The sequence below is a fragment of the Phoca vitulina genome, unplaced genomic scaffold (genome assembly GCF_004348235.1).
Source record: "Phoca vitulina isolate PV1807 unplaced genomic scaffold, GSC_HSeal_1.0 scaffold61, whole genome shotgun sequence".
Taxonomy (NCBI): Eukaryota; Metazoa; Chordata; class Mammalia; order Carnivora; family Phocidae; genus Phoca; species Phoca vitulina.
The window spans coordinates 7,860,538-7,874,057 of NW_022589764.1; the positions used below are offsets into that span (position 1 = coordinate 7,860,538).

General features: G+C 54.2%; 1 protein-coding gene across 6 annotated transcripts in view; it reads right to left on the reverse strand.

Annotated features, from left to right (window-relative positions):
- Positions 1–13,520, reverse strand: part of APBA2 (amyloid beta precursor protein binding family A member 2) — a 246,272-nt gene that overhangs the window by 18,838 nt on the left and 213,914 nt on the right. For 5 of the 6 annotated variants that reach the window (XM_032391286.1, XM_032391284.1, XM_032391282.1 and 2 more), the window contains 3 exons: positions 6,889–7,034; positions 5,836–5,871; positions 2,570–2,656 (listed from right to left, as the gene is read on the reverse strand). In XM_032391286.1, coding sequence (XP_032247177.1) covers positions 2,570–2,656; positions 5,836–5,871; positions 6,889–7,034 — 269 coding nt within the window. The remainder of the gene's footprint in view (positions 1–2,569; positions 2,657–5,835; positions 5,872–6,888; positions 7,035–13,520) is intronic. The other variant, XM_032391287.1, reaches the window with a different exon arrangement.

A 13,520-nucleotide genomic window follows, 5' to 3' on the forward strand; every position in this document is an offset into this window, starting at 1 on the left:
TTACTAACAAAACCAAAAGACAACCGACAGAATGGGAGAAGATATTTGCAAATGACTTATCAGATAAAGGGCTAGTATCCAAAATCTATAAAGAACTTATCAAACTCAACACCCAAAGAACAAAGAATCCAATCAAGAAATGGGCAGAAGACATGAACAGACATTTTTCCAAAGAAGACGTCCAAATGGCCAACAGACACACGAAAAAGTGCTCAACATCGCTCGGCATCAGGGAAATCCAAATCAAAACCTCAGTGAGATACCACCTCACACCAGTCAGAATGACTAAAATTAACAAGTCAGGAAACGACAGATGTTGGCGGGGATGCGGAGAAAGGGGAACCCTCCTACACTGTTGGTGGGAATGCAAGCTGGTGCAACCACTCTGGAAAACAGTATGGAGGTTCCTCAAAAAGTTGAAAATAGAGCTACCATATGATCCAGCAATTGCACTACTGGGTATTTACCCCAAAGATACAAATGTAGGGATCCGAAGGGGTACGTGCACCCCGATGTTTATAGCAGCAATGTCCACAATAGCCAAACTGTGGAAAGAGCCAAGATGTCCATCGACAGATGAATGGATAAAGAAGAAGTGGTATATATACACAATGGAATATCATGCAGCCATCAAAAGGAATGAGATCTTGCCATTTGCAACGACGTGGATGGAACTGGAGGGTATTATGCTGAGTGAAATAAGTCAAACAGAGAAAGACATGTATCATATGACCTCACTGATATGAGGAATTCTTAATCTCAGGAAACAAACTGAGGGTTGCTGGAGTGGGGGGTGGGGTGGGAGTGATGGGGTGGCTGGGTGATAGACACTGGGGAGGGTATGTACTCTGGTAAGCGCTGTGAATTGTGCAAGACTGTTGAATCTCAGATCTGTACCTCTGAAACAAATAATGCAATATATGTTAAGAAAAAAAAAAAAGAAGAAGATAGCAGGAGGGGAAGAATGAAGGGGGGGAAATCGGAGGGGGAGACGAACCATGAGAGACGATGGACTCTGAAAAACAAACTGAGGGTTCTAGAGGGGAGGGGGGTGGGAGGATGGGTTAGCCTGGTGATGGGTATTAAAGAGGGCACGTATTGTGTGGAGCACTGGGTGTTATGCACAAACAATGAATCATGGAACACTACATCAAAAACTAATGATGTAATGTATGGTGATTAACATAACAATAAAATTAAAAATAAATAAATAAATAAAACACATTTACTGTCTAGCTCTGTTCGTTGCAAGGGCCCAGGAACAAGGAGACCCCTGTGACGGTGAACATGGCCAGCACCCAGGTCTTTGTTTCTGTAATATTGTTCCCCACGAAAAGGAACTGTGTGTAGCTCCTCGAAGAAACGGCTGATTCCAGGTCTGGGGCAGGGAAAGCGTAAGGGGAGCTCGGAATGCCTCACTACCTCGGAAAGCAAGGACGTGATCAGCGACTAAAGGGAAGATGTCAAAGCCACACAGGACCCAGTTTAAAGGTCTCTGGCCGAACTGGGGATCACCAGAGCGCCAAAAAGAATAATGAGGATAATAATTAAAACACAAGTTAAAAAAAAAATTCATCGGTCCACAGTGAAGAGAGAGAGAAAGAAACAATAAGTCTTCTGCACGGGGCAAGGTCCGATAATAAAAGTGGAGAGCATGAGATAATTAGGAAATGCACCATTTTTTTACTTCCGGTGTTGGAACCAACTCAAGCAAGATGATCACTGGGTGCCAAAACCTGCAGGCAAAATGGGTACTGGGGAATAGGGTCCCCACACATCCGGAGTGTCAGCACACAGATTACTTGCTGATGACAAAGAAGCAAAGGGGTCATTACTCCGGCATCTGGCCGTCCTCTGTCCTCCAACGGGCCCAGGAATGGAGGTCTGACCCCAGGGACAGTGGGGCCTCCCTCTCCCTCAGCAAACCTCAAGGACACAGCACTGCCTGAGGCCTTCCCGACCCCTCCCTCCCTCTGGCCCATGCCCCTGGCCTCCTCCCTCCTTCTCCTCGGCTCACTTGTTCCTCACAGATCTGTCTTCTCCACCAACAGCAGTGATGAAGGCCCAGGAAAAATGAGTAGAACCTGACCACAGCACAGGGTTCACAGGTAGAAAATCTTAAGACAGCCCCAGCCCTGCTGGAAGACCACCCACTCAGAGGGCCGAGGGCTCACACGGCATTTCCACCCTCCCGCTCGATTCCCCAGGCCTGGCATGCACAGGTTTCAGGAAGGCCCTTCTAGAATCCTGATGGTGAGCACACAGCTTCCGACTCCCCGCTCCTTCCCCTTCATTTTGCCTACTTAATCCCAGCTGCAGCAAACCTACACCACGGGCTTTTCTCTTCCCAGCCTGGTGCTCCTCGGCCCCCTGCAGCTCGCTCTAGATTCTACAACCACAACTCATTCAAGACCCGGGGTCCGGAGCAACTGTCCTGGGGGACAGCCCTTCAGCTCATTCCCAGAGGGAAAGTTCTCCCGCAGCTAGACCTCGTTCTCCTCTAGTCCCTGAGGTGGGAAGTTAGGGGCTTAAGTACATGATTTTAAACAACGGTCTTTAAAACGCTTACCTGTGTGTCCGCATTTAACACCTTGATCCTCTGGGTGGAGATGAAGAGATCCACTTCGGTCAGAGTCTGGGCATCCCCCTCCGAATTCTAAGAAAGGACAGTGGATAGTGTTACAAATAAAAAAACAAAAAAACAAAAAAACTAACTTGAACAAAGGCCTGACAATTTTACTAATGACCCTGAGCGCCCCTAGAGGGAAACGCTACTCCAGCTTGCAGCAGCCATGGGAAATCTAAATTGCATGCCGCCTTCCAGCACAATCCGTAGCGAAGTGAGTTCTAAAGGCAGTTAGCACAGGGCGTGAAGAAGGAGGGAGGAGACAGCTTCCGGAAGCCTGAGCATGGAGGGGGGCCAGACGCCTGGGGTCTTGGGTCCCAGCATCCAAAGCGCAGCCCCTCCACTCCCTAAAAAGTAAGCCTGCCTGCCAACCCTTATCAAACTCGGCAAAGGCACAGGGTCTGTGTACTCGGGCTACATACGTTTCCGGGATTTGGGATTCCAAATATCCCCAGGAAATGGGGAAGGAATTTTCAAAGACGATGGATTAGATCGTCAGCATCTTCTTCTGATTTAAAGAGTCCTAGTTATGTCAACCCCCGAGCAGGCTTAATGCTGATCTTCCAAAAACCCTAAGGGAAGCAAGACCCCAAGAGGACTCAGTGCTGCCCTCCCAGCAACATGGGAAAAACCAGAAGAAGCTGTCACACAAACGCCCCTGTTTTGTCAGCTCCTGGAGTGTGTTCATCCCATGGCCATTACTTATGTGTCCACGGAATGTTCTAGAAGCTGAGTGGACTATGTATTCAGGGTCTGCTCTAAACCAGGACAGCTTTTCATTGCTTTTTACAACCACGGGAATCCTAATTACTACTGCACAGTGGTAATGAGATACAAACTCTTCCGGTTTACCCACTGAGGTAAGAAATTCTTTATGGTCACTGGGGGCCCACAATGGCATATCTTCCACTTCAAAAGAGCAGAAACTGTGATTTAATTCCTCACTAAAAAATCCGAAATCTAAAATCCCCCTGCTGACAATTCCTCAAGAAATCGCAGTCACAGAGAGACCCTGTATAATATTGATAAATTTGTATTGCAGCTCAGTTTTCAAGAGAGAAGGTCTTTGGGGCTTCCAGCCCACCATGAGGTGACACTGTTTTTAACTGATTTTAAAAGAGAAGAGAGTTCAAAATTACCCAGTTGAAAACAGTCTGCAGGAATGTAGAGGAACTACTTTTTCTCTGATCTGAAAAACCGGATTATAGTGTATGCCCACAAGCTTTTAAACGTTATATATTACAGGATTGTTCCTCAAAACCCTCTTGCTTGAGAAAGTAGGTTGGGCCAGAAGCAAAAAAAAAAAAGAAAGTAAGTTGCAGGTGGACTTGGTTTTCGTGACAGTTTCTGGAGGAAACTCGAGTCCTGTGCACTTAATGAGAGAAGAGTGACAAACGTGAAGCTGAGCGGGCTCAAACTGGGGGTGAACAGATGAAGCCAAAACCTGATCGGCAACAGGGAATAGCAAAGCTTGCCCCGTGATACGCTCTGCTAGAGGAAAGGGGGAGTGTCAATAGCAGGAATCCAACAGAGGGCCACCAGGCAAGAGGGTGGGCATGTCTGTGGATGGGGGGGCCATGACCCCATAGTCACCAGCAGGTTAGCTGTGCGGGGGACACTGCTTCCTCCTGGTCCCAGACTCGTGAAGCACCCTCCTCTAAGCACTTGCCTGGCCAGATGTGAGCAGACCAGAAAGGGGGCCCTCAGCAACGATCCCGAACATCTCCTTGCCTGCAGGGAAGAACAGCTCTCCAGGTTTACAGCAGGCTGCAGAGGCTGTTCCGAGCTGGATGCACCTGCTCCAGGCCCCTCTGGGCTCCCCGGATGGCAGACTGAGGACCGGGCTGCGGCGTACAACAGAGCCCCGCTCCAGCTGCCCGGTGCTTGGGCAGCCCAGGGGTGCCCTGGGCAAACTGCAGGCTAGGCGCCCCTCTCCCTTGGGGGGAAGCCTACCCCAACTACAGCTCTGCAAAGCCAGGCCCATCTACGCTGCCTGGAGGCGCCGAGCAGAAAGCTCACTGGGCAGAGGGAGATGGGTGAGTTCCTTCCTCTCCTACAGCTCAAGGAATCCAAGGAGACACCACTGGGCAAAGAGCAAATATCACAGGGACAGAAGTGTCACCGCAGGAGGAAGGGAGCGCCCAGACAGGCTCCTGTGGCCACGCAGACAGAAAACGGTGTTCTAGGTGGGGAATGGAGGACTAAATCTCCTGCCGTTTAAGCAACAAGCGTGCACCAAATCAGTGCCTTCTGACCCTGAGCATTTGAGATTTCCTGTATTGGGAGGACCCAGCATTTACTAAATGACCAGGTTTACAAATAAATGACTGGAAGTCAACTTGATTTTTTTTTTAATGTTGGCTTATGCTGCAGAAACTTTCCCCTGCCCTTTTTTTTTTTTTTTTTTTAAAGTATGCTCCACACTGGGCGTGGAGCCCAATGCAGGGCCTCAACTCACGAGCCTGAGAGCAAGACTTGAGCTGAGATCAAGAATCAGATGCTTGGGGCGCCTGGGTGGCTCAGTCGTTAAGCGTCTGCCTTCGGCTCAGGTCGTGATCCTAGGGTCCTGTGATCGAGCCGCATCGGGCTCCCTGCTCAGCGAGAAGCCTGCTTCTCCCTCTCCCACTCCCACTCCCCCTGCTTGTGTTCCCTCTCTTGCTGTCTCTTTCTCTGTCAAAAAATAAATAAAAAAATCTTAAAAAAAAAAAAAAGAGTCGGATGCTTAACCGACTGAGCCACCCAGACGCCCTGCAGCAACTCTTTCCAGTGGGGAAACGCATCTCCTGGGCAAACTGACCCTCTCACCATCATCCTGATTTAGTAAATTAAGCTTAATGAGTCTTTAAATATCAGAACAGTTTAATTAATTTTGTACAAGAGGCCTAAGCGCTAAATGTGTCACATGATCATATCAAATGTCACCCGTAAAAACGTCTGCGTGAAACAGTGATATCGCGGCATTAACCACGTTCTAGCACAGGAGACACTAAACAAGAAATTTATAAAAAGGGCAATGATGAGATTCTTCTGTAAGTGGGTGGTTAAAAATTTAAAAACTTGTCTGTGGTTTTGTTCAGAAGTCTATCTACCAAGGGAAGAGGAAAAAGCTGTTTGCCACATGATGTATGTTCCTACAAACGGGACCGCCCCCCCCCAAACTGCACAGGACGAGGCCCAGAAACCCAGGCAAACCCCTCAGCCCTACACACCGCTTTTTTCTTGATTTTAGCAGCCTTTTGCATCCTCTGAGCAGCATGTAAGAGAAAAGAAAAACGGATAAAGGAAGAAAGAAAGGAAGAGAAGGAAGGGCGGCCAAGTTATTTTGGTCTTGTGGTCAACACCCTGGGACTCCGACCTTGTGCTCAGGGGAAGTCCCCCTGCAGGGGCAGGATGGGTGGGTGGCTGCCATGTCAGCGAGCACACACTGACCACAAGAAGCACCCCCACACGTCCCTCGAGCACTGGGAATCACCAACCACCCCCCAGATCTGCGAGGGCGAGACTGGGGACAGACGGACGGAGCGATGCCACCGGCCTGCAGAGGAGAACCGGGCTTTCAGGCAGAGGAGCAGGACTGGGTGTGGGGCAGGAGGGCCCTGGGCTCCGCGCTTCTCTTCTCCTGGCCGCCACGGGCTCGTGCCCCAGTCCCCTGTGCCTCCATAAAGGAGGTCAGTGCACGATGAGGACAGAGGAGGGGCCTGACATGGTTTCTCAGCCCCAGGGGCTGGCAGCATCCACAGACCCCCTCCTGCCCAGAGGGGGCACCTCCGCAGACCACCCTGCCCTTCTCGCTGGACCCCATTAGCTTTGCCGACTTGGCCTCATCCTCCCCCTGCCCGGCTGCACCCACTGTTCACAACCAGGCGATTCCGTGTGTACCCAAGCGCAGCAAGCACGTCAGAGTGTTTCTTGAGGTCATGAATTTAATTGACACGTGGGATTTGTTTCCCATTCTGCAAGCACTTTGGTGCCAAAGACACACATACCATCAAAATGGGACTTGAGGCTCCATCCCAATATGTTTTATGAGTGGAATGCTGTGGACCAATCGCCTTTAAAAATCATACTCCCAGTGGCCGGGTGGTGGTTCCTCGTGAACGAGCCAACCGCCCCTGCCCCCGACCCCAGCATTCTTCCAGACAGGCCAAAGTCGCCCTTGGCCTCGCCAGGCACCTCAGGTCTTCCTGCTCTCCGTGCTGAGGCTGTGGGTCACCCACCCCCACTCCAGTGCCCCCTCCCCCAAGTGCTACGCCCACCAGTACCTTGACCCGGCTGACAGCTTCCTGCGCCTGCATCATTCTGATGTTTTTGGAAGGGTTACGTTCTGAGAGCAGCTGGGTGGACCCCAGGTAGTTGGCAGCAAAGATGATCCCATCAATGAGGTCTTCTGGTTCACAGGGCCCTGGAACTGATGAGGGCACAGTTAGCATCCTCCCAGAGGACAAAGGAACAAGGCCGCGGGGACAGGGGACAAAGGCGAAGGGCCGACCCATCGCCCATCTGCAGCCTGCAGAGGGAGGAGGCCAGTCTCCTTCCCTCATCCCGCACGGTGTGCGGTGCGAGGAACTATGCAAAATCAACACCCAGGCCAGAAAAGTCCACGTGCATGGCTCAGGAGGACAGTTCCAGGGCCTCGGGCAATTGTCACTCAGGGCACCTCAGCCTCCAAGGTGAAAACCACATGCTGCAATCCCAGAGACGCACTTTCCCAAACCGTACAGCATTTCCATGCCTGCCCCAGAGCCCTCTGGGACTCAGGGCAGGGAGCAGAAACTGCCCACTACCCTCTAGTTCTTCTGGGGCCTTCTCTTCCATTTCTGCACTGTAGGGCTCTGGTCCTGTCACATGCCCGCCTGGGTGGGCCCCCACATCCCATACACATCCCATATACCCTCATCCCATACACCACTGGGTAACATGGTCCTTGCTTCCCCTGCTGCCTCCAGACCAGTGCTGTCAGTGGAACTTTCTGCCACGATGTAGAATGTTCTAGCTTGGTGCGGTTTAATACGGGAACCACTAGCCACGTGCGGCTTTGGAGTACTTGAACTGGGCCTACTGCAAGAGGAAGTTTTTAAAATTTTATGCAATCTAATTAATTTACATAGAAATAGCCACATGTGGTTAGTGGCTCCTGTCCTGGACAGGCAGCTGTAGGTAAGGTCAGCAAACCCTTTCCTCGAGGAGCTAGATGGAAAATATCTTAGGCTTTGTGGTCTGTGTGCAACCAGTCACCTCTGCATCCAGAAGACAAAAGCAGGCCCAGGCCATCTGTCTACGAGCAGGCACGGCTGTGCTCTGGGAAAACCTCATGCACGGACCCGGGTGGCTGGGAGAATTTGGCCCTGGGTCCACAGTCTGGAACCTGTAGACCATCGCTCGGCCTTCCTTTCCGTGTCACTGCCTTCTTCCCTCTCCCTGCCCACCCCTCGGCCAGACCCTTCCTTCTGAGGGACCTTGGTTCTGGCTCTCAGGCTCCCCCTCACTCCAGGGTCCACAGGGCTGGCTGTCCTGTGGCTTCCCAGTCCCCATGACCAGCAGTCCCCTCTGCGCCCCCCCAATCTAGCTGTTCCGTGTTCTCCCCTCTGACCCACTCTGCTGCTAAAGGCATCAACCTGCCTAGTCTGGATGCCGCTCTCCACCAGTCCCATAACATCTGCCCAACACCCTCGACTCCCCGCCCCACCTGTCGGCCCCAGGGCCTCGGCACAACTCCAACCACCTGCTACCTGCGGGCCTCCAGCTGGAAAGAGCCAGAGCCGCCCAACAAGGCAGACCGGTTCCATTCCAAATTCAAGGACCAAAATGCCCTCAAAACTTGCTGGTGACCTCGAAAGATGCCCCTGAGAAGTGCCCCCTCTCCCTCTGGGCAAGCACCATTTCATACCTTCCCCCATCTCCTCGAACCTCCAGCTGCCCCTCCCTTGGCTGTACTCGACAGAGCATCACCTCCGCTCACCGTGTGGTGGGTCCCCGCTGGGGATGGAGGGTCACCTGCGACCCCATCCCTCTCTGAACCAAGTCCTATATCAGCTGGGTCTTCCTACAGCTTTTAAATATCCTCCCGTGTCCCCAGGCGGGTTCAAAAGCCCCCCTCCCTCCCCACATCCCCGCCTCCCGTGGACCCCCTCCCTCCTCCCTCTGGAGGACACATGTCTAGAAAGAACTGCCTGTTTGGCTTGCACCCCTTCCTCAGCATGTCCCCGCCTGGCCGCTACCTCCCCGCTCCAACACCACCGAAGCAAACGCTACGCGCGACCTCCGTACCCTCACGTCGGGGGGCCTATGGTCATCATCTCCTCCTCCCTTTCTGGCTGTTCCTTCTCAGCTCCCTGCAGGCTCATCCTCCTCCATGAGGCCATGGAATGCGGGCATCCTGCGGACTCGGTGCTGGCAAAGGACACCGTGGCTCTCTGAACCCCAACCCCACATACTCAACAGCCTACTTGCTGGCTCCCTGGGATGGCCCCCTCTCGACATGCCCAAAGCAAAGCTCCATCCAGGCACTGAGCCCAGTTTCTCATCTCAGACCCCACCCCCATCCCAGCTACACAGGCTTTCACCCCCGTATCCAGCCCATCCCCGAGGGCTGTCCCTCCGCTTTGCCACCAAACCTATCCCAAGTGTGTCTCTGTCCAGTTCTGCCACCACCCCCGCCTCCTTCCATCCTGGACCCGAGGATGGCATTCGCCTAGCCCGTGTGAACTGCAATGGACTGTCTGGGTCCCTCCAAAATCCCTATGCGGAAGCCCTAACCCCCCATGGGATGGTATTAGAAGTATGACCTCTGGGAGGTGAGCAGGGAGGTCAGGGGGTAGAGCCCTCAGGAATGGGATCTGTGCCCTCATAAAAGGGACCCCGGAGAGCACCCTTGCCTGCTTTCTGTCACATGTGGACACAGAGACGGCGGCCGTCTGTCACCCGGAAGGGGGCTCGCACCAGAACTCGACCACGTGGGTACCCTGATCTGGGGCTTCCATCCTCCGCTGTTTATACACCCCACAGCCTCTGGTGCTTTGTTAGAGCAACAAGACTAAGACCTGAACCTTCTACGCACAGACCACTCCCCATGCTGCCACGAGAGGGTCCTTCCAGAAATCTGATCTTTTTGCCTCCCCTGCTCTAAACGGCATGGGGCCTCTCATTCCTTCAGGAGAGAGGCAGGAGTCCCCGAGCCCCCAAACACAGTGTTCCCGTTCAGAGGTACGCACATGTGAGGGGACAAGGGCAGTTTTGCTGGGCTCTGTCATCCCGACGTCAGCAGACCCCCAGGGATTGGGGCCCCAGCTCCGGCCCACATGCCCACCCAAGGCTGCTCGGGCACTGGGGGCTCAGTGAGGGGCCCACCGTGAGCAGACTGTCACCCCAAGAAGTGAACACGCAGCTTCCCTGACACCTGGCCGCCCGTGGATCCGAGGCAGGTTTTCTAAATTACTCTCTGAAACTTTAGTTCTCTTCAAACTCTCTTCAAATGGCCCAAGGTGAGATGCCTGGGAGGGGACCTGTGCATTAGGCTTTCACAGGAACAAGCCTCAGCTCTGCGCGCTTTCCACTAAAGCTCCGAAATTGGTCATAGCGTGTGTCCCATTAGCCTCAGCTGTCTGCCTGAAGACCCCTCCCCAGGGGCTCACACGTCAGACTTGCACCCGGGGTCTACTCCCGTCTCTTTCACACCAGCACCACGGCTCCTACACTAAAGCCAATTTTATAAAGTGCTTCAGAACAAAGTCAAGTATTCTGAGGTTTGAAAGGAATCCGTTAGTAGTAACGGGCCCTGGCAGGTCCCAACTTAGGAATGCCCCAGGTCATGCCCCACGGAAGGTGTAGGGGTCCTCCCATCATGACACCACTGCCCTGGGGACCCCCCTCTTTCTCCCCACCGACGCTGACAGCCTCCCCAGCAGCACCCAGAGGATGTACCCCTTCCTCCTGGGTGCTCAGGTGGTTTGCTCCAGGGATCTTGGATGACACTTTTGGAAGCCTCTCCCAAACCTTCAGGGAACCAAGCCCAAGGCCCCATCCCTCAGCCCCCCAGCCCTGTCCGAGAAGCCACTGATGCCTCAGGGCCTCCCTGGCCCTCCCCCATAGATGGATACCCCCATGACTTCCAAGTCTGCTGGCAAAGCCTTTCCCGAAGTCTGAAGCCCCTCACTCAGCCCCAACTCTGTCATCTGTGTCTGGAAGAAAGAAGCATCTTCTGCTCCAGAACCAAGTGAAGGGGTCCTTTCAAGAGCCTTGGGTTGGGGAGGAGAGACATGAGGAAGTAGGGCCTAGGTCTGGAGGGGGAGAGCTGCCCCTCTGCGTGGTCTCCCCACCACATCCATTTCTCTGGGAAAGCTCTTCCCACCCGGCCGACATTGCTGGATCTGGAGGAGGCTGCCTGGGACAGAAGAGGGGTGGCGGTCAAAGGGCTCTACAGCCTCGGGGCTCAGTGAAGGCCAAGGGAGGGGACGGGTACAGGCGGCCTTGAGAAGGGGGCATGAGGGCCTTGGTGGGGGGTAAACTTTGGGCTTGAGGGCTGGTGGTGGGAGGGATTGGGGGTGGAGGTTGGGGGCTGGGGCCAGGTGGGCTGGAGGGCCCAGGGGTACCCTAGCTTCTGGCAGGTTTATAAGCTCACCCTTCCAGTGTTTAAAAGACACCCCAGAAAAGCACAATGACTCCAATGCATGTTCAGATCAAGCGTTCCTCATCTCATTGTCCCCGCCACCTTCCCCAAAGGTCCGAGCAAGCGGCCGTGTGGGATAATGGGGCCTTCTCTTGTAGCCCGGCCTACCCAGCCTCCCAGGCCACTCAGTCTGGCCTCCAGTCAGTGCTGGCTCTGGTGGGACCCGCAGGTACCGGGGTGGTGGGACCTCAGTGCCGTAGACTCTGAGGGCTCCTCCCAGAGCCTCTCACCTCACCGAGTCCATCACGGGTCCACAAGCCCTCACCCCCCACACACACGTACACACATGCTCAAGCACACACACCCATGTAGGTACACGTGAGTGTCCGCAGAGCTTCTCACACAGGGGCAGCGGTCGTGGCCCCGACCCCACAGAGCCACACCTCCGAACTGGGCCTGTGCCCCCACTGGGGATTCGAGACGGAGTGCCCACCACGGCACCAGGGCCTGCAGATACAGTGAGGTGCTTTCCGCGGGCAAGCACTTCACATTATCACGGGAATAGAGCCCCTCTATTACCACAAGCCCAAACACAAGAGAAAGAGGAGTTCCGAAGCCCGTGCTGAGACCCCAGAGGAAGGTCATCCTGGCAGCAGGGGGCCCGGCACTGTGCACCCCCGGAGTGTGGCCCTGCTCTGTGACCAGCTTCTGCACCCTCGTGGGGGGGGAGCGACTGCAGGCAGGCCTCTCAGAGGACTGAAGACAAGAAGTGCCGACCAGGAGAGGGGCCCCACTTCAGAGCCTGCAACTCCCCAGGCCTCTGACCCTGGGACCGCTCACCCCAGGGCCCACGCAGGATGCAGTCAGGGCAGGGCCAGAGCTTAGCAGTGGACCAGGCACGGAGAAGGGCTCAGCAAGCCATGTTACTACTGTCATGAGTATTTTAATATTGCAACAAGCATTTGGGGTATCTGTGAGGGGCGGAGGGGGGAACGGACTGTCCCTCCCAATTATGTAGAGAGGGAAGGCACCTGCCCCTCCCCCTCCCACCCATCAATGTTGAGGGACAGTCCGTGGGGGCTGGGACAGGCCTGGGACTACGGCAAGGAGGTGCCCTCTCTCAGAGAGTTGGGTAAACAAAGCCAACAAGGTCTTTTCAGACAATGAGAACTAAGAGGCAGGAAGCAAACCTGCTGTGAGGGGGACAGGGACGCATTCGGATCTGACAAGGAAGGGGAAGGCTGCTCTCAGAAGCCAAGGTGAGCACAGACCCAAATAATGCAAAGGGAGATACCTGAAAAGGAGTGTATTTTTTGGGACCCTCTCAGGGTCCCGAATGTCTGAAGGGAGGTGGGGACAGCCCTCCGGGGTCCCACAAAGCCTGCCCAGGGATCCAGGGACATGGCCAGAGTCTGAGCTCTTCCACCTGCCCTGCTCGAAAAGGGTTTGTGCGCTTGGGACAGTCATTTCTCTCTCTTTTTTGGGGGGGGGGGGCTCAATTTACTCACCAGCGAAATGGGGTGAAGGGGAACTCCTGATTTCTATCTCCACAGGGTTTTCGCAAAGCTAAGATTAATAGGATGAGCTTCATAAATGCTAAAAGCATATAAAGTACAGAATTGGGAGGGACAGTCCCTTCCCCCCTCCACCCCTCACAGATACCCCAAATGCTTGTTGCAATATTAAAATACTCATGAGTATTTTAGAGAGAGGGCACCTCCTTGCCTTAGTCCCAGTCCTGTCCCAGCCCGGTCCAAGGCGGGTGAGTGCACTCACATGGCCTGTGGGCATGCAGCGTGATAGCTCACTGAGACTCGGATGACAAAGAGATGCCACGGTCATGCTGGTATTAAGGGACAAAGCAGGGACCAGACCCAAAGGCAGCCACATCCTGGATGGTGGCCTCCACCATCACCGATGTGAGGACTCCCCCCACTGCAGGCACAAAGTGGTGCAAACCTCTTCCAAACCCAGTACCCGGTGGGGCAGTGGGAGGTAGCAGGTCATTTAAAACACCTGAGGCTGAAGTCAGGGAAGGAGGGACAGAAGATCCCAAGCAGCTCCTCTGTGTCTGGAATCGTGTTCAGAGCCCAAGGAGCCTGCAGAGGCCCCAATCCCATCGGAGAAATTCTGCCTCAGTGGACCCGGAGTGGCTTCTGGGAATCTGCATCACACACACACCCCAGTCACCTGAAGAGCACCCCTCTGGACAAACCTGATCTCCGGCGCACAAGCACTTCCCCCTCCCCTGTCATCTTAGGAGCAAAGCCCGCTGAGAGGCCAGGCCAG